General features: G+C 53.7%; 5 protein-coding genes across 5 annotated transcripts; 2 read left to right on the forward strand and 3 right to left on the reverse strand.

Annotated features, from left to right (window-relative positions):
• N7532_009730 (uncharacterized protein) lies at positions 1–228 on the reverse strand (the record flags this gene model as incomplete). The annotated part of the gene is made up of 1 exon (XM_056622221.1): positions 1–228. The coding sequence occupies one exon, from the start codon at positions 226–228 to the stop codon at positions 1–3; it is 228 nt and encodes a 75-aa protein (XP_056469637.1).
• A 51-nt stretch (positions 229–279) lies between these two features.
• Positions 280–690, forward strand: N7532_009731 (uncharacterized protein; the record flags this gene model as incomplete). The annotated part of the gene is made up of 1 exon (XM_056622222.1): positions 280–690. One exon carries the CDS (start codon positions 280–282, stop codon positions 688–690), a length of 411 nt encoding a protein of 136 aa, XP_056469638.1.
• Positions 691–10,703: 10,013 nt separating this feature from the next.
• N7532_009732 (uncharacterized protein) lies at positions 10,704–16,678 on the reverse strand (the record flags this gene model as incomplete). Its single annotated transcript, XM_056622223.1, has 6 exons — positions 10,704–10,727; positions 10,798–11,860; positions 12,100–15,596; positions 15,652–15,927; positions 15,984–16,474; positions 16,543–16,678. The coding sequence occupies 6 exons, from the start codon at positions 16,676–16,678 to the stop codon at positions 10,704–10,706; spliced, it is 5,487 nt and encodes a 1,828-aa protein (XP_056469639.1).
• A 1,218-nt stretch (positions 16,679–17,896) lies between these two features.
• On the forward strand, positions 17,897–18,318 carry N7532_009733 (uncharacterized protein; the record flags this gene model as incomplete). Its single annotated transcript, XM_056622224.1, has 2 exons — positions 17,897–17,922; positions 17,988–18,318. 2 exons carry the CDS (start codon positions 17,897–17,899, stop codon positions 18,316–18,318), a joined length of 357 nt encoding a protein of 118 aa, XP_056469640.1.
• A 3,566-nt stretch (positions 18,319–21,884) lies between these two features.
• N7532_009734 (uncharacterized protein) lies at positions 21,885–22,625 on the reverse strand (the record flags this gene model as incomplete). Its single annotated transcript, XM_056622225.1, has 3 exons — positions 21,885–22,183; positions 22,305–22,436; positions 22,508–22,625. 3 exons carry the CDS (start codon positions 22,623–22,625, stop codon positions 21,885–21,887), a joined length of 549 nt encoding a protein of 182 aa, XP_056469641.1.
• Positions 22,626–23,490: the final 865 nt, after the last annotated feature.

Below are 23,490 nucleotides of genomic sequence, written 5' to 3' on the forward strand. Positions count from 1 at the left end.
CTAATCACTGCACTTCTCCCGTCCATCATATGCCCGCCGTAACCAAATAAACTCCTCCGTCAATTGCGACCGTTTCTGCGCCGTCCCCGGCGCGCGCTGTCCGAAATACTGAATCAACCCTTCATCATTCCGCTCTGGATCCACCACCCCGCGCGACGCCAATCGCTGGTACCATCGCTGCGTGACCTCCGCATCTCGCTGCGGCCCCTTGCCCATCATGGCCACCATCGGAATCAACACGGTGCGGTATCCTCGACACCGTTCTTGGACCTCCTCGCTATGGTCCGCGTGATGATCACCCAATGGACATATGTGCTGCGGCATGCCACACGGGAAATGTGCGGTATAATTGGCATACTGGACCTTCCCGCGGACCATCTTCATCCAATCCTTATTCGCCTGGATTTCCCTGCTGGCTCCCCCGGCCCCGGTAAACCCACAACGCCACATCTCATGCGCATCATCATATCCCCTCTGCGTGCATGTCGAACACCGATGCACCCACTTCTCGACCTCACTGACCAAAAACGCTTCGTCGTCGAATCGGGGTCCGGCCGGACCGTGATGCCGCTGCGCGATGTGGGCGCGCTCAATGTCCTGCTGTCGGAATTGGTGTCGGATGTCCGTCGGGATGGTTCGGGGTGTGGTGGTGGGGATGGATGTGGGCTCGACCCTGGGGGTCGTGGGTGATGCTGTCCTTGCTGGTGCTGGTGCCGTCCTCGCTGCGGCTGGTGATATAAATGGCACCTGGGACACAATACTCCCACTATCACTGCTGCATGCCACCTGGGACACAATCCTCTCACTATCACTGCTGCATGCCACCTGGGACACAATACTCCCACTATCACTGCTGCATGCCACTTGGGACGCAATCCTCTCACTATCACTGCTGCATGCCACTTGGGACGCAATCCTCTCACTATCACTGCTGCATGCCGCTTGGGACACAATCCTCTCACTATCACTGCTGCATACCACTTGGGACGCAATCCTCTCACTATCACTGCTGCATGCCACTTGGGACGCAATCCTCCCACTATCACTGCTGCATGCCACCTGGGACATGCGCGTGGAAACGATCGGTGGCCCGGACACAACGGGGGGTTCATCTCCGTCAACCATCTCAATATCCTCATCCATCGCATCCGCCTCCCCCGGGGACGACGACCCCATCCGCGACTCGTGGTCCTCCCAATCGGGCTGGCATCCATGTCCATCACACACCGACTCCGGCACCGTGTCCCCGCATCGCTGGCGCTGGTATCCGCCAATCTCCCCATCCAAATATGCATCCAATATCACCCGCCGACACCCAATCGCGCCGCGGTCCATATATTCGACCACCTGCGTGTGCTCGGCCTCGGGGGCATCGTTCATCCAATACGGACGGATCTCCCGGCCCATCGTCCGGCCCTCGGCTTGCACGATGATGGCCTCGCTGGGCTGCCCATCCCGACCCGCCCGGCCACTCTCCTGCGCATAATCCAACATGTTCCGCGGCTGGCCCACGTGGATCACACTGCGGATGTCCGGAATGTCGATGCCCATGCCCAACGCACTGGTGGCGACGATCACGGCCCCGGGCTGGCGGCGGAACGTGTCCAACATCCCGTCTTTGTCGACCGCGTTGCGGTAAAATGCCGGGCACCCCAACTGCTCGGCCACCCGCGTGACATGCGACTGGACGGTGCCATACACGATCACCCGCCCGGGGTATGCCCGCCGCATGCGGTCCTGGATGAACCGGATCACCCGGGGCATCTCCACCCACTGGAACTGCTCGTCATATGCGTCGTCGACGGGGATGGTGTGCACGCGATACGCGATGTTGTGCCGGCTGGTGGGACTGCGGTGCAGACTGACCTGGTCCCGCTGCCACCCCATGCGATCCCACAACGTCTGCTCCTCGCGCGGGGGCAATGTCGCCGTCAACAACACCATCTGGGTGGTCGCGGCCCGCAACGCGCCCATTTGCTGCAACAATGGCCGGAAATCCGGGTTGCGACTCAATACCACATGGCACTCGTCGATCACGATGCGGTCCAACCGCTGGGACACCCGCTGCCGGTTGACGAACTTCACAAATGCCTCGTTGGGGGTGGCCTCGGGCGTGACCAACACAATGGATGCCCCGTCCGGCGGACGCTGGGGATCCCACGCGGCACATGCAATGCCCAAATCCCGACATCGCGCCATCATATCACTCCGTAATGCCGTCAATGGCACGACGACGATGGTCAATCCGGCCCGGCCACTCACCCACGCGGGCAACATGAACAACGCACTTTTGCCGCCCCCGGTGGGCATCACGGCCACGATGCAACTGTCGCCGTGCTTGATCGCCTGCAACACGGGGCCCTGCGGTCCGCGCAACGCCATCGCGGTGCTGCCCATCATGTTCTGGAACGCCTCGGCCATGTTGGTCTGATGCAAATCATATCGGCGCTGGATGCGGGCCTCGGCCGCGGCGTCTTCCCACGGGTTGGGCTTCCGCGTGATCCCCGGGGCTCGGCGGCGCTGCGGCTCCACGGCGGACGGGAATTCCAAAAAATGGTGCCAATCGTGGCTCACGGCCCGGAACAACTCGCGGTGCCGCGCCGTGCTGTTGGGGTTCTCCATCAACATGCGGCCGTAGTTCATCCCGGCGATGCTGGCGGAATGCGCGGCCTGGATGTCGGCGATGAATGCCCGCATGCCCTCGTCGTCCATCTTGCTGTCGTCGTCGATGTCGTCGGCTTCCTCCTCGGCGTTGTTCTTGAACTGGCTGCTCGGGCGCAAATACCGCCGGCTGATGGCGATGGCGATGTCGCGGTACGCCTGTAACCCTAATCGCTGCCCGCGTAATCCATGGGCGGTCTCCCGTTGCAACACCGCGCGAAACCGGTCCCCGCTCCATTCGGTGTGCCGATCGGGGTCGGGGGACCATATATACTCGGCCCGACGGCCCACGGTGGCGGGCTCCCCCGGACATGCCGCTGGTATGACTGCATCTGCTCGACGAACGGCAACACCAACCACAAATACCACACCACCAACTCGCCGATCTCCCGCGGCACATATCGGAAAATAACCTTGGTGTCGTTGTTCACGTGGAAACCCTTGTGGTATCGGCTGACGAATGTGACCATGCCATCCTCGATGAACACGTTGCGGCGCTCGCGCTCGCTGTTGCGGTGGCGGATGCTCATCAACTCGGGGCCCCGGCTGGGCTGGCCGGCACAAACGTGCACGGCGACACTCAATTGCTCCCGGAACTGGGCCACCACCCGGAAAAATCGATCGATGGCCGGCATCCGGAACCCGCTCCCGTCGGTCTGGATGAACCGCCGCCGCAACTTGGGCTCCTGGCTCACCCGCTTCAGCAACCACGTCCGCCCGGCGACGGGCCACTGGGTGCGTAAATCCTGCAAAAAGCTCCATCCGGGCGCACTCTGCGTGGCATCATCATACAACGCGTCCCACGGGATGGCGGGCGGCGGCTGATCCAGATCATGACAAAACAGCAACTCGGACACGACCCGCTGTCGCATCTGGTGGACCAACCCATGGACGAATCCGCGGAAATCGCCCATGGTGAAATGGAACTGCTTGTACAACAACTCATCGCCCGACTTCCACCCCACGTGGCCCTCGGTGGGCGTGTTCATGTGGATCGTCCTGCCGTACGTGCGCAAATCCATCCACCACTGGACGGGACCGTTGGTGCCACGGACCATGAACAAATCCACCAAATACTTGACCCATTTGGCGAACGTGCGCGTGGGGTGCCGGCGCTGCTCCTGGGTGAATCGCCCGATCATGTCGTCGCGGGTCGGGGGTGGGGAACTCCGCATGGCCATGGGGGTGGACGGGGCGCTCGTGTATCCCTCGTCCTCGTATGCATATGCGTCGTCAAACTCGATCATGTCGCCCTCGACCCACTGGTGGTCCTGCCGCCCGGCCAATCGACGGCGGATCTCCTCCGAATTCGGGTCCAACCGCAACGCTTTGTGTAAAATGAAAAACCGCGTGATCTTGATCAAACTGGATATCTGCGGTGGGAAACTCTGGGGGGTGGCCCAACCGACCTCACTGTAACCGATGACGGCCGTGGCACAAACCATGGCACACCCGTATTCATCGTTCCGGATCTCCTGGCGTAACAAATCGATGCAAAAATTCAGCAATGCATTCTCGATGGGGCGGATCTCAAACGGCTCGGGCTCGTCCTCCTCGTCGCCGGGGTCGGGGCTACCGGCACGGGCTTGCGCATAATGCCACACGGTATCCCACGACTGCTGCTGGCGCTCGGTGAATGAATATGGGGGGGACTCCCAATCGTGTTCGACCTGTGCTGGTTAATATGGTCGGTCCGGAATGGACATGGGTTGTGGTGGGAATTGGGTTGTCGACGGTGCGGGTCGGGCCGGGCTGGTCACCCCGGTGGAATATCCACAACGCGGCAATATATCTCTCCGCCGGTGGACGGGAGCATTGGCATACCCACACGATGCTCTGGGCACACCCTCACTGAACACAACGTACCTGGGTCCGCGCAAAAAACATCAAAATGTGCTGCCACGGCGCCACATGCTTTGCAATGGCGGCGGCATCCAAATATGCCAACAATGGCTTGTGCGGGCTCTCGTCCTTGGTGGTGCGGACGACTTCGATCCGCAATAAATGACCACACGCCTTGGCAATCTCCTGGCTCACATGCGCTAATCGTTCAATGGCCTGCCAAATCACGAATGCGGCGCGCTCCGGTCCCTCGATATTTTCCTTGGGGCGCCGGGTGCTCTCGACCAATGGCTGGCGGGGGACCCCTTGTAAATACCGGACCCATCCCGTCCGATTCAACCATGGCGTGGCTTCGTCTAAATCGCCGGCCTGGATGATGGTGTCCTGGGCCTGTTGATCTTCCTGCTGATACTCCGACACGGTGTGCAATAGCTGGCGGATGGCATCGGCGTCGGGAACGGGATTCACGGGCACTGCGGGGTCTGGCTGTCCCACGCAAATATAATGGGACCCGGGCCCTTGCTTAAACAACCGTTGGCATGAAACGGTCCAGCAGTGGGCTTCAATGCGGCCCTGGATGGCTCGAATCTGGGTGGGCGTGGGGCGACCACGGCCCTCATACACACGATAGTCATGGGCCTTGCCCAATGTTTCTTCATCACATCGATCTGACGACATGTGTATTGGTCGCAGAACCGACATATGAGTCCATCCTGATAAACGGGTAACTCGGGGATGGGCTCGTCCATCTGATGGGGCCAACGGTCGACCTGGGGCTGCTCGTCGATGTGATCCCACTGCTGAATGACGCTGTGAATGTGCTGGGCCCACCCCATGGGAATGCGATGAGCGGTACTGATTAAATGGGCCTTGACCTGTCCTGGTCGTACTGCACATTGGCATTTCTGGCAAATCAACACCTGGAACGCGGGGTTGACACAAAAAATGTCGCGGGCATGGTATTCGCGGCCCATGGTGGATCTGCAAACATCTATACTGGTGGATGTTGTAGATGCGGGGGAATGGTGCAACCGCGACCTCCTGGGATCGGGCTCAAAATCAAATGGGACGATGCGGCGGGATATCGGAATCGACCCCTGAAATTTGCAATCGCAAAAGCCAATTTGGTCGCTAACCTGAATGGGGTGGTGGCCGGCGATGGTCGTGGTGACTGGTCGCGACCGGCGGGTGGCGGTTACCCCATCAAAACATCGCCCACATTTTCACGATCGCAAAACCACCCTCAACATGCTCCGATCGCGCTCAACTTCAATTATGTTATGAACATACCTCCAACATAAAACATACTGATTTTTGGGATCCCTGCGACCCTATTTATATGCGCGATCGGGGCTTTGAACGTTCTGCGCGACCCAGTGCCACTCGAATTTTTCCCCTCCTAAAAACCCTAATTTTAGCTCGACTCGGGCCCATTCGAGCAACCCTGATGGCCGAGGCTGCTCTCCAATGGCCTCCAGCTGGTCTACCCCCTGTGCGTTGCGTTGCGTTGCGTTGCGGTTCGGGCGGTTGAAAAGCGTGGATTGGATTGTATAGATTGAAGTCGGTTTGGATATGGCGCTAAATCAACTTTATCTCCGGGGTGCGGGAACTAGGCCTGACCGGGTTAGCGTGGTTCCCGGTCACCAACCTTCGACAGAATTGGGGCTATGAGGATGTCTGTCAGCTTTATCTTCAGATCTATCACATTAAGGATACATTTGTTCCAATGGCCTTGGTGTGTTAGTCATCATGCAAAAGAGTTTCGTTTTGAGTATTTAACGCGAAACGGGCTTAATTTGAGGACAAACATGGGGTTCCGTGATTAAGTAATCCAGTTCAACGAACTCGCCCAAGCCCAACTTCAACGCATTATACTACATGAACCACACAAGGAATCAAAATTGTGATAAAACGATCAAAGTATACGGTATTAATTGTACTAGAATCCCAAGAATTAGCCTCGAAGGATGTGGTGGTGATGCAAGGTCAGGTCGGCTTCTACCGCATGGTTTCCTAGCTCTAACTAGCCATCTACCTCGCAGTTCTATATTAGTAGCTTTCATCATCACTATAGTCAATAGTGATATACTCTTTTCGGCGTTTCTGTGCAGATAGCACCTTTTCTTTATCGCTGAGCTGACCATAACGCCTTTTCTGACCTCTTGGAGCGTCGAAACCCAGCAGTTTATGCCATTCAGAACTGATTGCCCGAAACCGGATCCGCTTCGCCTCAATAACTCCGGGCGCCTCCTTCAAGCCACGTGCATAAGTAGTTCCGGCCATCCAGGACCCATGCGCGGCCTGTTCATCCACAATCGGGTCATCTGGCCCATAGTCGCGCTTGAATCCACCACATTTCAGGTGGACGCGAGAAATACCGATCGCTGCATGGCGCCAGTTAAGCACATGCAGCTTGGTCTGCAGATGGGCCTCCCCTTGTGATCTCAACACCGCTCCAAGACGTTTCGCATCCCAATGCCCCCTCCCCTTCGGCCAGAAATACGGCGACCGCATCCGGGTATTGCTTTGGCAGGCAAACATAGCGGCTTGCTCTGCGAATGGTTGGATCAGCCAAAGATAGTACACCACAAGCTCGCTCACCACTCGTGGCAGGTATCGGTGGATGATCTTCATGGAGTTGGTGACGCTCTTGGATTTATGGTAGCTAGTGACAATGCAGACCAGTCCATGTTCCACGAAGACGTTGCGATGTCTCCCTTCCGGGGTGTTGCAATACCGAATCGAGATCAGTTCAGTGGCACGCGCGGGTTGGCCGGAAGTCATGTGGACCAGCAGTAGCAGCCGTTGTAAGAACTCATCGACCCAGTTAAGATATTCCAGGAGGAGAGCTTTATTCCACTTCACAGCCGGACGAACTTCAGTCCTGGTGGCTGGGCCGACCTCAACAAAGTCCTTGCGAAGGGCCTCGGTGGCCATAATGCGGTCCAGCATCCATCTGTCACCACGCGTGGAGAGAAGCTGGCGGTTTTTCCTATGCTTCAGGAAGTTCCACCCACGCTGGTTGTTGACTGGATCATCAGTGAGCTGGTGCAGGGGCAGCTCTGGGATCGTACCAGCGCGTGCTTCACCTTCATTAAGCAGGAAGAGTCTCTCAAGCTCATATTGGGCAAGCTCCACTTGCGTGCGGATAAAGGCGGCCAGGGAATCCATAGTAAGCTGGAGATCCCGGTAGTGGAGTGACTGCTGATCACCACTCCAGATGAGAAATCCAAGGCTGGTGGATGTATTCTGCACTTTCTTGCCATAGGTGCGGAGACGGGCGATCCAGCTGAATGGATATCGGACGCCATACATCAGGAAACGTTCTTGCATCTCTTCAAGCGCATCGCCAGGGTGCTTGACCTCGTTCCGATCGGCCAGATCGACTGCCTGCTGGGTGACGAGCATCTGGGAGATCTTCACCAAGGCGGACAGGTATGTGGTATAGCTGCCAGGCTCGAAGTAAGTCTGGTTCTTGCTATCAACACCTAGCGCTGCCATGAAGGCAACCACAGGGCTCTCAAAGAAATCGCCACGGATCTCATGGTCTAGGAGCGCGAGAGACAGGTCCAGGCAGGCTTGGTCAAGATCCTTCATGGCCTGGCTGGTGGGTGTCTGAGTCTGGTCGCGGGGCGGGAGACCTGGATCGACGTTGGCGTCCTGCATAGAACCGGGGTCCCTCGCATGAAACAGCCGCTGGAGGGAGCCTTGGATGTCGTCAATGGCGCTGAGCTGGGAGGTGGTGAACTGGTGGCGAAGCTGGAGCTGCTGGTCGGGCTGACTCGTGCGATACGCAAAACTCAGGAGACGGACCCAGGTCCGGCAGTAGCCATGATACGTCTTGGGCCGGAGCTTGATCTGGATGGGGCGCTGCCAGATACCGGGTTTCTGGACAAAGCTGTTGATGCGCACTTGGTCAAACTCGTTGATACGATGAGAGACGATCGACTCAAATGCCCGATCGATGAGTCTTTTCACGCTCAGGCCAATCGCGACCAAGGTTGGCTCGGTCATGGGGTCCGGGTGGGAGGCAAGTTGGGCGATGTCCCGGAACGCATGCCCTCGAACATACTCAGGCCATCGGGTGAGCTCCAGCCACGGGGACGTGTCGGTGGCATTCTCGTCCGTTGGCGCCATCTGGTCTTCTGCATCCGCGATCCCATCAGATCGGAGGAGCGCCAAGTCCACCTGGGATCGGATATATGCAGCTTCATCGAGTTCCGGGGCCGGGGCCTTGGGGTCCGCCAGCTCCGCCGGATTGGGCGTGACAGCGAAGTAGACACTATGCGGCCCATATGGATGCAATCGCTGGCAGTACACCGGCTCCAGGGCCCGGAGTCGGAGTATATCGTCATCTGGGTCGACTGGTGGCCTCCCCGGGGGTAGACAGCATCGCGATGCTTATCTCCACGATGTTTGCCCATAGTGCTTCGGGTGCGGCACGCGTATCGACAGCCGTCGGCGGGACAGCGGTAGCCACGATGGACCGTTAATCCAGGAATTGGCCGGGAGTCAGGGGGTGGTGGGGTGAATGGCTCCGTGTCAGGGTTCCATGGGTTCGCCTTCATGGCTTCAGCATGAATAGCTGCCCGTTGGTCGCCAGTGCGGGCCATAGGGTGTTGTCGGTGCTTTGCGCCTAGGTGGGCAATCATGGTTTTGACATCCACCACATATTGACAGGTCTTGCAGATCCATAACCGATATGTGGCATTATATGTGAAGAATACCCCGATGGCGTCCATGGTGAGAGCGCTAGTGGAGAAGGCAGCGGTGAGTGAGGTCGATATAGAAAAACACAAGGTGTAGATTCAAAGAACTTGATCTAGGGAGGCAGGGAATAGGGGTTGAACGGCACTGGGGCCGATGTGATAGGTCATCCCGGAGAGTACCTCGGGATCTGACACGCGGGTGCGGGACTGCCGGAGGTCTGGCTGACCGATCTAGATATTCCAGCGCAATGCAACAAATAGCGACATCGAGAGATCAATAGTTGGGGAATCAAATCAGATATGGCCTCGGAATTATCAGGAACACGTCGATCTGGGCAGATCACATATGAGCCCAATGCACCCGGCAAACTGGGCTTGACAGTGTAAAGATATATATTGTAGTGGGGAGACCCCCTCCCCCTACTACATGGGTGCCATCCAGACTATGTGACATAGCCGGCAGTATACGGTGGCCGGATAGCCAGTTCTCGAATACACCTTCTTACACCTCCCCGACCTGACCCCTACATACGCGTGTGTTTTGTGGTGGTCTTTCTGCTGAATCGACCCGCACGTCCCAGCGCGTGCTGCCATCGAGCGTTCCCCTCTTCAATACATATACTGTAAAGACGGGGATACACATCTATACTCTAAATGTGATAATTCGGTGTGGTGAAGCTTAGGTCTGGTACGATCGTGCGACCGGAGTGTGGATGATTCTCCAACTGCATCATATAGCAATCCTTGGCCGAATGAATCGTGAATAGTCTATGGCTGTGCCCGGCAGGGTCGCTGCGGTCGGCGGTTGCGGATTTCGCGAATTTGATGGGGGCTATGATGCTCTTAAAATATGGGATATCAATCAATCCTCTGGCAATTAACCTCTGACATCTCGACGAAAAACTAGTCCTGTGAACTAAACCTGATGGGGGTGATTTTCGGAGTACGGCGGATGGACCACGGTCGGCGGGTGATGCGCGCTCCTGCAAAAACATCGGGCGTTTTCGAACCCCAGAAACCAAGCTTATATCAATATGGATTGGCCTCAAATTTGATCTGACTATCAAACCGAATTGCTTTTACAACATATTCAAATTTGGGGTATCTTTGTCAGCAAAAATGTCAACACAATGGGCCCCGAAACCCATTTTACGACGGCAACCCTAAAACCCTAGAAACCCTACGGCACATTGAATTTACGCCCATGGGGTGGGGTCCCGCTGCGGTCGGCGGTCGCGGACTGCGCGAATCTGATGGGGCGCGGGCCCTCCGGGCACGCACCGAGGGCGCCGGGAGCACGCACGGGGGACCAATCAGAGGGCGAAGAAGTCGAGCGGGCCCCGGGTGGAACACCCTCTAGAGTATAGGTCTCCTTCCCTTCGTCAATTCCCAGGATCGCGAAGAAACCTACGACCACACTCTCAAACGGATCTCTCCGCAGGATATGATCGAGAAGAGCAATGCAGAGCAGAAAGCAGGTGCGGTTCAGTGTCACCGAAGCGTCTCGGATGGCATCTTCAAGTGGTGGTCCAGAAGTCTGGATGATAGAAAGGGCGGCGGCGGCAGAAGTTGTAAGTCTACGCACCTGTTGACTTGCTTCTACCATTCGTTGGATAAGGTCCTTCTGGTCCGCAGTCAAGATGTGGGAGAGTCGGATTGGCTGACTTGGTTGGGCCACACGATACACAAAACAGAGAAGGCGCTTCCAGATGCGCCGATATCGCTGGTCAGTGGAGGGCTTAAGATGAAAGAAGACCGGTCGATGGCTCGGTCGTCGGTAGGCATCGTCAACGAAGCTGTTAATCCGGGCTTGGTCGAACACATTGATCCGGTGGTTAGTCACGGATTCGAGAGCCTGGTCGACAACGGTGTCTAGGCTTCTTATCCACAGCTGCAAGATAGGTTCTCGTACAGGATCAGGCATATATGCGAGTGCAGTGAGTTCCGTGAAAGTATAGCCGTGGATGTAGTCACGCCATCGAGTCTTTTCTAGCCAAGGACTGTATTCACTGTAGTCACGATCTGTCGTGATGACTTGGTTGTATTCTTTCTCCTTCTGCTCACATTGCCGGATCTGCTCGTAGATCTGGGCGCGAATAGGATCGACTAGGTCTGCTGTAGTAGGTTCAAGAAGCGGAGCGACCCGAAAGAATCGACTTTTGGGGCCCGAGGGGAAGAAGCGCTGGCAATAGACCTTTTCCCAGAGATCTGAGCCCGCCTGGGGCTGCGTCAATGCAATCGTGGGTTTAGTCTTCCGAGGTCGACCTTGCCGTCGTGGGGTGAGCTGATGGGTCCGGACATGTTTTTGCATCCAACCCTCGGAGCGAGTCACAAATTGACATTGCGTGCATCCGATCCCCTCCTCTACTGGCAGGCCAGGCAAGGCTAAGGAGGAAGGGGATGGAATCTGGATCTGCTGTTGAGAAGGATCGGCTAATGTGAATTCCTGCAGTTGTTTCTTGAGCACGGAGATTGCCATGGTCGAGTCCAGGCCTAGCCACTCTTTACGATGGCCTTTTAGGTGGGTATCAAGGTAAGCAGGTGGGACAGCATGCCCACAGGGGATGCACACCAGCACCTGGTATTCCGGGAGATAGCGAAAATGCTCCATCATGGCCGCTGGTAGGGTGGACGCGTTCAGCAAGTGACTGCGGTTTAGGGGGATGACGCGATTTATTTGGCCAAGAGTAGGAGAAGCCAGATAATGAGGTGGTCCAGGCGTTGATAGGTCATTTTTCTATCGGGATCCTCATAAACAACCTCGATTGATCGGTTGATCATCCTTAACAAACTTTACTAGGACGCGCTCGTCCCTGACCTACGCGTCGCGTGCGTGGCGATTCCCGGCAGAGTCAGTGGAAATTACTGGGGTGGGGCCGCCACACACGGAGGGGACCAATAGGTGTGCAGAGAAGTCGGAGGGAGCCCTCGCTCCTTTAAGGCATTATGGATTAGGCTATCCTTCCTTTTCCGGTGGACCATAATCTTTGCCTCATCCCCGATCAAACGTTTGAATCTGAATACCGCCGGCGGGGCTTTCTGCCTCCACCTGACATCGTTGGGATTCTGGGAAAAGCGATCGGCAATCTGCAATAACTTCGCGTAGAATTCCCCCTCGGGGATCCGAACAAGATCCATCTCCGGTTCCATGGCACCCTGCATGTACCGGTCTTCGCCAAGTGCGCGGCCCCAGGAATTTGTGGGATGGTGCTTGATGTATTCGGCGGGGAAGAACCTCTTCTGGGTGATTTCCGAACCGTACCATTGGCGGTAGTGTTCAAACAAATGATGATTGAAATTCGACCACCACAGTTCCTGTCCCGTGTCTTTTGCCTTGCGCATAAAGCCATTACTGTGTGGGTATGGAAGAAACCAATGGCTTTGGATAAAGGAGGTTTTCAAGGCCATCTTCCACTCCCGCGCTCGATCTTTCCCTCGGATCTGGTTGATGGCCTCGAAGCTCTGCTGAAACACCATCCGATATGGCTTGTCCTTCCATCCTTTCCGATCGTACCGGCCGTCTTTCCACTCCCACAGCCACGCGAAGATCGTGTCCACATGTTTCACGGCGATCCGACGCTGGTCCATCAGCCGAAGGGGTCTGGCGCCATCGATGACCACGCGCGTGATGCTATCATGGCTCAGGGGCACCTCGCCGGCTAGGGCGCGGTCCACATGATCCGGATGGAGGAGGCGCTTGATCTGCAAGAAGACATCCTTTCGGAATACACAGAGCGCGAATTGTCGCAGAAAATCTTCCACCAGTTCGAGACAAGGGGGGGTCGAGCTAAACTCTTCCATCCACCGGTGCGCCTGATGCACGCGGAGAAAATCGAGGCGGACGTCTCGGATCTGCGAATACCGCGCATGGAACGCCGCCTGCATCGACGGGCTGTTAAACATCATGTGCTGTGCGGAGGGCTGGCGGAAGGTCATCGTGTCCCAGTTCACCTTGTCTAAGAACCAAGCGTAGCCGTAGTCGTGCAGATTCCGTTGAAAACCGAGACCTTCACACCGGCGCAGACCATCCGGCCGTCGAGCGTCGGGCCGGTACCAGACATCACGCCAGCAACCAGAGACCCGCTGGAGCAGGCCACCTGCGTAGGAGAATTGGAGGCAGCGCAGGAACATCATCATGATCCGCGTATGCTCCCACGTGACAAAATGACGGTCGTTGATGCTGTAGACGCTCTCAAAGCCCACACAGAACTTATTGATGTTCCAGTAGAACCAGGAGAGGAGGGTGGAGGTCGGGAGCGAGTAGAAGGGCTGCAGCTCGGATGGCGCCTCAGGCAGCCTCGATTGCTGGAGGTTGCGTTCGCGGAACTGCTGGTCGATCGCATGGAAGAGAGGAAAGGAGACACGATGCTCTTCACGAAGGCCAAAGACTTTGAGATATGACCCTTGCAGAGCGGCATAGCACCGCTGCTTCATGTTCAGATACGCCCGTATCAACGCAACAGGGTCGTGGCTGAGCCCACCCCCAACGTACTGCCAGGTTTTGCGCAGCTGCGGGTCGAGTGCCAACGTCTCGATCGAAGGGTTGGTGAAGGGGTACACGTCACCGGCCGCAAAAACCTCTTTCACGCTCGAATACATTTGCGTGTAGAGAAGACCACCCTTCCGCTGTGGAGAGGTCCGACGGGTCTCCAAAGTCAAGCTCCCACTGTCGTGGAGAAGACTGATCGGGTAGAACTGCTGCCGCGGCCGAGGAGATTCCGGGGAGTGCTGTTGGCCAATCCACTCGGCGTACGAGTCCAAGCAACATCGTCGCCAGAGGAGAGTCTGCGGTAGAGGAGAATGCGAGCGAGGGCCCTGTCCCGTGCGGCGTCGGGACGCGAGGAGCCCATCGCCACCAACCCGTGAAAAGCCATCGGGGCAGGTCTCTTTTCCAATGTCGACGTAGGAGTTGTCCGAGAGATAGCATCCATCGATGGCGATGTCCCAGTGCCGGGTGAACAGCTGCGTCATCCCTTCCCACGTGTGGGCCTTGGTCAGCGTCTTGAGGTTTTTGCCTTGGACGAGGATGGTCAGGTCCTTGAACTGTTGGAGCCCCTCGCGTTCGATCGTCTCTTGAATCGTCGCCCAGACGAGGGACAAAGCCTCGGGTGGAAGGAAATAGAACAGCAGCTGTTGGCGGGCAGCGGGATCCACTCGCTGCGAGCGTGTCTCGAGCCCCCGCGCCGTCGCATTCAGACGGCTGTGGTCGAAGCTGGATGGATAATGCTGGACCAGGGAGCCCTCGTAGTGTTGGTAGATGGCTGGAAGGAGACACTGGTCCATCCAAATCCGAAAGTCCTCATCCCGCAGACGGCTCGATTGCTGCTCCTCCCGGAAGAGTCGTGGGAACAGGAAGTAGATGGAGATATCTTCGAATCCGACCAATCGACCAAACGTGTAGTGTGGGATCATATGCACAGGTCGGCGAACATGGTGCATGCGCCCATCGCTTCCAGAATAGTGGACCAGGAGAGGATCAAGATGGAGGCCGGAACGAAGATCAGTGAGGGCCATCTGTGTTGGGTTCCAACGGACTCCCAGTTTGGCCACCGCGAGGCTACTCGCAAAGCCGACAACACTGTCAATATCGAGGGTGACTCCGGATGGACATTGCGTCTCGTGGTCGGCGGCGAGGCAGACATGGACCGGATGAGCGTCAGATGTAGATGATGCGGGTGGAACTCCAGTGTAGATTTCACGCTTTCGCTCTGCGGGGGTCTGCCCAACAAGATCATCCTCGCGTCGAGCCATGGTTGGTACACTGAGGACATCGGGAAATTCTCCCTCAGCCTGAGCGCGGTCCATGTACTCTCCTACGCCAGGGTGCTCCGAATGCTTTGCGTCATGTTCCCGCTCGCGCTGCTCATGGCATTGGCGGCAGCAGCCATGGTGCTGCTGAAGCTGATCAGTGAGGACCCCAGCGAGGTCGGCAATAGAGTCGGGGGAGTTAGTTATAACGACCTCTAGTGGAGTGGGTGCTGATTCCACAGATACTTCGGTCGCTTGGATGGGGCTTTCGTTGGTCTCGGGGATGGTATCATTAGTCTCCAGGATGGGGCTGTTTTCGGTCTCTGGGATAGGGCTCGCTCGGTTAGTTTCACTTTGTGTACGTTCTGGCGAGTGCGTGATGGTCTCATTGCCTTGGTCTGGCATCGACTCTCCTAACAGCCCCTCTTCTGTAAGCGCGGTGTCTAGTGCAGACAATTCCCATGGGTCCAGCCCGGGGCTAAGGGGTGGTAAAAGTTGCTCAACCTCGGTAGCGATGGAGATTTCACCTGGAGGAAAGTAGGTGGAGAGAGGCTCATAGGTGTCAGCCCGAGTGTGTGGTACGTAATAGTATTCATCGAATTGCTGGGCGCGGTCTGTAGCGCGAGCAGACTGACGCTGGTCTCGCTGTTGTGCTATCTTTGACGCTTTTCTTTCCTCCGCAGATGCGTACTTGGTAGGTCGACCTCTCTTTCTTTTTGGTGGATGGTGGCAACAGCTCTTTTTCCTCATCTGTGATGAAGACCACTGGTGGTGTCTCTTGATCATTGCCAATGCCACAGAATAGTTGCCGGCGGTCGGTAGCAGACCAATTTTTGGTCCAGGTAGTCTCTACATCAGGTAGTTGTGGGCCACCGAGCACCTGGGGGCAGTGCCACTTTTGCAGATCGGCCAGCCTGATGGTTGGGATGGAAGATCTCTCCTGATTAACCAGCGGCTCCATTGACTGCTGATGACACTCAGGGCAACAACCTTGGAACTGAGGATCTGTTGTGCTAGTCGCACCCCAAGGCTATCAAGGTTCTCAGTGCCAGTGCTCAATTGATCAGACTGTGAATAGCCATTGTCGCTATCCCCTGATCCATGTGCGCTATCTGACAGGTCATCTGTGCCTGAGTCTGCTGAAATATCAGGAATGCCAAATAGAAGCGGTTCATAGTCAGCGGCCGAGATAGGACCTTCAGTGGGCTCAGCGGCAGAGATAGGGCCTTCAGTGGGCTCATCATCATCAGGAATTGCTTCAGCAGACAGGTTATACTTGATAGTTGCCTCCGCCTGTTGCAGAGCATTTCCGCCATCAGAATCGAACCCACTAGGATCATCCAGCAAGAAGTCATTATCATTGGATAAAGGCAGTAAGCCGTCCGGTGTGAGGTGTGGCTCTGGTATAGGCCCCGAATCAAGTGTATCTGGATCAGCTGCAGGCTCAGGGGCGGGTCCGGACTGTGGAGGTGAGTCTGCGTCTTGTCTTGGCTCACGTGGTTGAATGACCGGTTCTAACACTGCAGTCAATATTAAGAAAGTTGCGGTGCGCAATCGAATTGGCAATTTATATCCATCTTACGTGTTCGTGGACGTGCTGGGACCGAAGTCTCCTGGAATAGCAGTTGAGCTCGCTTTTGTTGCTGATAGCGGAGCCGTCGAGCGGCATTTCTCGCAGCCCTTGTTTTGTATGTCGTTGTAGGTCCTCTTCGACCCATTATGCTAGATTTGAAAGGGTGGCCAGGACAGCATAGGATGAGGTAGCACGGTTGGCCGTCATAAGTGTGTGAGGTGCGTTTGTCAACTTTTGACAGCGCAGTCCACCCCTGATGACACACCATAGACTGGATATATCATTTCTTGGCACTGAGCACAACAATCAGCGCTCACTGGCAGAGACATATGTGTGCACCGTGAATGGCAGTCAATGGATCTAGATTTGTGTGTGTCATGATTAAATTGGATCATAATATCATATGTTGATGATTATGCGACTGTCTAGTTGTGAGAATACAAGTTTTGGATGCTTACTGCCTCCTGTTTACGCCTAGCACAACAGACAGAACCCCGGTCAGTAGAGGGAATGGCACGTGACTAGTCTGGGTTTTCGTCCGAGTTTCTATTGGCTGAAACTTTCGTCCGAGTTTCTATTGGCTGGAATTTTCGTCCGAGTTTCTATTGGCTGAGAGTATTTCATCTTTCCTGCCACCAATTTTCAATAATATGTAAAAAGAGAAATGGCTTTAGAGTCTGGCGGATGCGGGCCTTCTCATCATACTAAAATAATCTCCATCCGGGCGTTGTGGTGTTGTGGTCACCTGCCACAACATGTCTGTTGGATGCTTTGCCGATCAGTGGCGGTGAGACCTTAGCGTCGTACAACTGCATTTATGTGGAAATACTATGTATACATACAGTAGTTGCAAGGGGACTGGGGTTGCGTTCAGGCCCTGCTTGTCAGTTCTAACGAACTAGTAGCTTACAGAGACACAGAACAGGCTATCCTGGCCGCTTTTTTCTCCCGAGATAGATGAATCCTATGAACCTATGAACGGAACTTCCAACGAAAAGTGTATTCGCACGCGGTGTCTGCCGGAGATTACACAGCTGCATGATGACGCTACACTGAAGTGGATGTTGCTGCGGAGGCGTAGATTGTTGGATAAACTGGGCTCTCGACCAGTTCGTCTCCGGCTATTCGTATGGCCAATCAGGCGGATGAAAAATACGTCATATCGCAGATTTGTCTCGCTAACCTCAGCTACCATCTGCTATTAAAGCTAGACAATTTGCTCGTCCATCTCTTCATCTCCTTTCTTCCCTTACCGTCTTTCCTGGCTCCCGTCACACCTATTAATCATCTCCGGATTTCAGCACCTATATTTATATCAAGCCTTTTCTACCTCCAACTTATCAACCTCTCATCCCGGGAGAAAATGAAACAAATCACGCCTATTACATCGTATGTACCTATCTCCTAGTTATCCCGTTCCTGTTTTCCTAATTCATGGTTTAATCTACCGTTAGGCTTGACCAACTCAAAGACTTAATCCGCGATAATGAACTTTTGTTTGTGCTCTTCTACGAGTCTCACCCCGGGTATGAGATTACGTATAAGGGGCATTTCGAGGCACTCAACATGCTGGCCGTAGCCTGGCGCGATCAACCCGAAGTATGGAAGATCTTAACTTTGGACACGAAGCAGGTTCCGGAAGCTCTAAAAGAATTCCAGAACATAATTCCGGGGACGACTGTGTGTTTCCGGGATGGCGAAAGGGAAGGCCAAGTTGATGGAAAATACTATGGCCTTTTAAATAGCCTAGTTTCCGGCCAAACAATGAAGTCACAAGAGTGTTGAGGTATAACTGATTTCGCAAACTACTGTAGCATTTTTGTCTGTAAATGCTCACGTTGAGCTTATTGGCTTTTAGGGTTTAAAGAAGAGGAACAAAATCGGGGATAGCGGCGAGCCCTGCGGTAGCCCAGCCTATAGCAGGCTTTAGACCTCAGACAATTGCCCATTGATTTGGATGGTCGCCGTTCGTCCCGAGCAGAACGCCTTAACCCACCGGAGCAGATCCTCCGGTATACCTCGCGCTTTCATCCTCTGAAGCAATCGTTCTTTGCACACTCCATTGTAGGCTCCTTTGACATCGAAGCTGATCAAGCTCAATACCCGTCGGCCGCGCCACGCTGTGTAGATTTGCTCTTACAGAAACACGAGTGCTTGTTCCGCAGACCGCTGCTTTCGGGCGCCGAAGTGGCTAGTCGGGAGCAGGCCGTACGTCTCCACCGCGTGTGAGATCCTTTCCGTAACTACTAATTCCCGTCCTCTCTCAGACTAAGCGCCGACCGAATTTTACAGTAACAGACCAAACAACTCCACAAATAGCTGCGAGAGCATAATAGTACCCTTGGTCTGGGTGAGTCGGAAAACCGCTATAGCAGTAAATCTGCGACACCTTTTTGGTGAACTCAATGACTTGCAGACCCCACCCACTGTCATATTTCAGATAATCACAGTCACACTGGGGCCAGCCTGCTTTGGGTCTGGCTACAGGCAAGTAAGGTTCGAATTGCTTTAGATTATAAATAATGTTCTCCCTCCTCTCCGGGCTCTACCACTACACCGACGCTGCTTCTACTGAATCCCTCATAGGAACAATTTTCATTTCGTTCATCATGCAGCTTGTCACACCTTTTATACTAGGCCTAGCGTGCCTTATCAGAGCTAGTGCTAATCTAGAATCTGAGAGCGCTGGTAATACCGAGCTTGCATTCCGACGTACGGATGGATATCGCTCTGTTGCCTACTTTGTCAACTGGGTCAGTTCTCCTGAAATAGTTAACGTAATCGGTAAGCGAGCCGCGCATGTAAGCCAGTCGCGCACCCACCCCAAAACGCGTCTATGAATTAGCACTTAATTCATTCAACCACCCACCATGCCACCAATTCGTGCCAGAGGCTCTACAAATTCAACAGAGCAAGAGGGTAGGATATTATTAGCCATCCAGGCTATTAAAAATCAAGAAATATCCTCCGTTCGCAAAGCTGCGCGCATTTATAATGTGCCTGAAACTACACTTCGCGATCGTCGTCACGGCACCACAAATCGCGCGATTTCTCGCGCAAATTCGCATAAATTAACAGAAATCGAAGAGGAATCACTTCAAAAATGGATACTCTCTTTAGATGATCGCGGAGCAGCGCCCCGGCCATCTACTGTACGCGAAACTGCGAATCTTCTTCTCGCGGCCCGCGGAACTACACCAGTTCAAACCGTCGGAGAAAAATGGGTTTATAACTTCGTAAAACGACACCCAAGCCTATCATCCCGATTCTCAAGACGTTATAATTACGAACGTGCGAAGTGCGAAGATCCAAGAATCATTAGGGAGTGGTTTGCTCTTGTTCAAAAAACCATTCTTCAATACGGCATCGATCCCGACGATATTTATAACTTCGATGAGACTGGTTTCGCGATGGGATTAACAGCGACCGCGAAGGTTATCTCGAGGGCTGAATACTACGGTCGGCGATCGCTTTTACAGCCCGGAAATCGCGAGTGGGTGACTACAATCGAGTGTACGAATGCTTCAGGGTGGGCGCTCCCTCCGTGTGTGATTTTTAAAGGCAAAGTTTTGATCGAGGGTTGGTTCGATAATCTTCCGATAGACTGGAGATTCGAGGTTAGTCCGAATGGCTGGACTTCCGATGAGATCGGCCTTCGTTGGCTCGAAAAGCTCTTTATTCCGTCGACTTCTTCGCGGGTGAAGGGAAGGTATCGACTTTTGATACTCGATGGTCACGGAAGCCATTTGACTCCGAAATTCGATGAACTTTGTGAAAAAACGATATTATACCAATCTGTATGCCTGCGCACTCGTCTCACCTTTTACAGCCACTCGATATCGGCTGTTTTGCCGTGTTAAAGCGCTCGTACGGTCGGATAGTTGAAACGAAAATGCGGAACGGAATCAACCATATCGACAAACTTGATTTCCTCGAGGCTTATCCTTCCGCGCGAAACGAAGCCTTCCGCTCCGATACTATTATAAATAGCTTCAGAGCAGCTGGTTTGGTACCTTTTTCACCCGATCAAGTGATCTTAAAGCTTGATATTTGTCTTCGAACCCCGACCCCCCTCCGAGCCGGGATAGCGAATCAAGCCAGAATTTTACACCAAAAACCCCTTTTACCGATAAACAAGTACGTCGGCAAGCTTCATCAATCAAAGCTTTACTTCGTACGGGGTCTCGAAGTCCACCAAGCCCATCAGATCGAGCGTTAAACCAGCTTATTAAAGGCTGCCAACTTTCGATGCAGAGCGCTACTTTACTAGCGGAGGAAGTCAAAGGATTACGGGCGGAAAACGAGAAGAAGAAACAAAAACGCACTAGATCTCGCAGGCAGATGCCTTCCACTGAGGGCTTCTCGGTTTTCGAGGCCTCTGCATTAACAATGCAGTCGCAGCAAGCAATTGAACCCGCTCCGCCCCCCGGGGATGGAAGGCCTTCGGAGGGTTTACAGCCACCTACGCGGGCCCAGCGAGGATGTGGAATATGTAGGCGCCCGGGACATAGAAGGGAGATGTGCCCAGATAGACCAGCAAGTTAGCTGAATTAGATTAATAGCGTTTTTGTTGAAATAAATGCATTTAAAATTAATAGGTTGCTTAAGGTGCGCGACTGGCTTACATGCGCGGCTCGCTTACCGATTACGTTAATAAATTTTTAGAAGATAAATCCACGAAAACACTATTAATTAAAAAAAAGAAAACTATCGACTAGGGCACCGGGTAATTGAATGGCCAATATTATTACAGCCGCTACATCTCCGAGGTGCACGTTTGGCTGGTGGGGTTGGCAAAATAGGCGATTCAACCGGTGCGGGCGGAGGCTGTTCAACATGTTCAACTGGCTGCACTGGCTGCACTGGTAGTGGTAGTCCCTCTCCAACTGTAACACGCTGTTCGTATAGGACTACGAGATTCGCTCGTGCTCATTTTTGCCGTTTCTTCTCGTTCGCAGCACGTAAATCAGTGACTACCTGCGCTAGTAGCGCGGCAGTATGCATTGAGTAATAACTGCCCTTAATTAGCTGATTAATAGCGATCTTGGTCGGGGTAGGGGGGCTTCTTAATTGTTGTCGAAGTAGATCTTTAATCAAAGAAGCTTTCTTTTGTAGTTGAATCTGTAACGGGTCAGTCCGATCTATTGCCCAGGCCAAGCCTGTGCGATGTGATCTATCAACTCCCCAGGATATTAGTCATTGCTGGCCACCCCTTATTTCTAAACTACTCTAAGCTTCAGATAAACAGCATGTTGGCACCGCTCAATTGAATCAATTCGGCCGTAGCCCTTCACATTCGTAGCCCGAATATATGTTAAGACCACTGTGTATTTGTTTCAAACAGCCCTATGCTAGTTCTTTTGTTCCTTCTTCAGCTCATTCAAATCATTTTGGAGCCTATCTGTCGTCTTCGCATAGAAATCCACCGTCTGCTTCCAGAGCGCCTCGCCGCTTTTGCCTTTGTTTGCGCCCCCTGAAAGAAGCGTGCAGACAGCCATTGTATGGAAATACCTGATATCAGCTTCCAGAAGCAAGATCTTAGCTACAGATTTTGGTTTTTTCTCGGCTGTTTCGACCGAGGAGCGATGAGAGGCATCCGCTAATTTGATGCAGTTTTCTGTAGCAGTGGTCACGATGAATCCGGCAAATGCTGTGGTTAAATTAGCTTTTAGCCTAGGTAGATGGATAAGGTAAATGTCCAACAAAGGGATTCAATCAAAGAAACATGAGAGGAAAAGAGAGAAGGAGAGGGGGGAAACTTTAGGACTTACGCGTACAGTAGTCACTCTTGCCGTCGGGGGCCTCGATGCATCCCCCATAGCATACCTCCTCACGATAGAGGTAGTTGGGTCCGTTTCCATTCACGCAATGAACAAGATCATTGTCAGAATATTCTTCGTCATCTGAGATTCAAAGTTAGCACATCTAACAGTCCTTGATGGGCATGTACTCAATAGTTGTTGTGCTTCCTTACTATCGGGGTTCTTGAGCATGATCGACCTGCCACAGTAATTCAATCCATCCTTGCAATTGAGTGCAAGGATTCCCTCTGCAAGAAACGCGGAAACTGCGAGCAGCGCTGAAAGCTTCATTGTGACTTCAAGGAGCTAGGAAACGTGATTGAGATATGGCGATGAAATGAATATTGATGGGTTGGGTATAGAAGGTATCAATTGTTGTAATCTGCGGGCATTCCGAGTCGGATATCGGGTAAGAGGCGATTATTTATGGGCTTGACAAGAGTTCTTCCTCATAGTGACTCGATGCCCAAGTGAATACATAATCCAGTGGTCTGGAATATGATCTACAGCACTATTGATAACTATCTGACCATCTGACCTGATATCAAAGCGGTGGTTTGCAGAGTGGAGGGTGAGCTGAAAAAAAAAGAAAGAAAGAAAGAAAGAAAAAACATCCCTACAATCATTATTATATAGAATGAGAATGATCTACACGGCTATACATACTATTCGCTGTTGAGTGTTTCCCTGCATGATGCTAGTGATTGCTACTGGTAGGTTTCAATATTCTGGTGGGCCCGGCAATAGATTCGGAAGCGGGTTAACCCGCTCCACATTTATGATTACAACTCGCCTCAAGGAATACAACATTTGAATACAATACGTCCACAGTCTGTAAGAACTCTAATCCCTTATTCTAAGGGTTAGGTGGGTATATACGAGGTTGGCCCATATTATCAACCTCATTGTGAGGGACATTCTGCTTGATCTGAAATCTGGTAATACAAACGAGGCTTTCTCTATCTAGGAGAACCTTAATGGAGCACGCCAGTCTTTTTAGGCCGTTGAACCACATGGAAAGCTTCGGATCCTAGCTCTCTGCATCCACTGAAGTCCGCAACGCACACAAGTATGGAATAACAATTGTAAGCGCATGAACTTCACAGATAATTCCATTGAGTACGAATGGATACACGATGGAATTCAACCTTTCGAA

The sequence above is a fragment of the Penicillium argentinense genome (assembly GCF_028826775.1).
Source record: "Penicillium argentinense strain IBT 30761 chromosome Unknown utg000010l_segment0_segment0, whole genome shotgun sequence".
Taxonomy (NCBI): Eukaryota; Fungi; Ascomycota; class Eurotiomycetes; order Eurotiales; family Aspergillaceae; genus Penicillium; species Penicillium argentinense.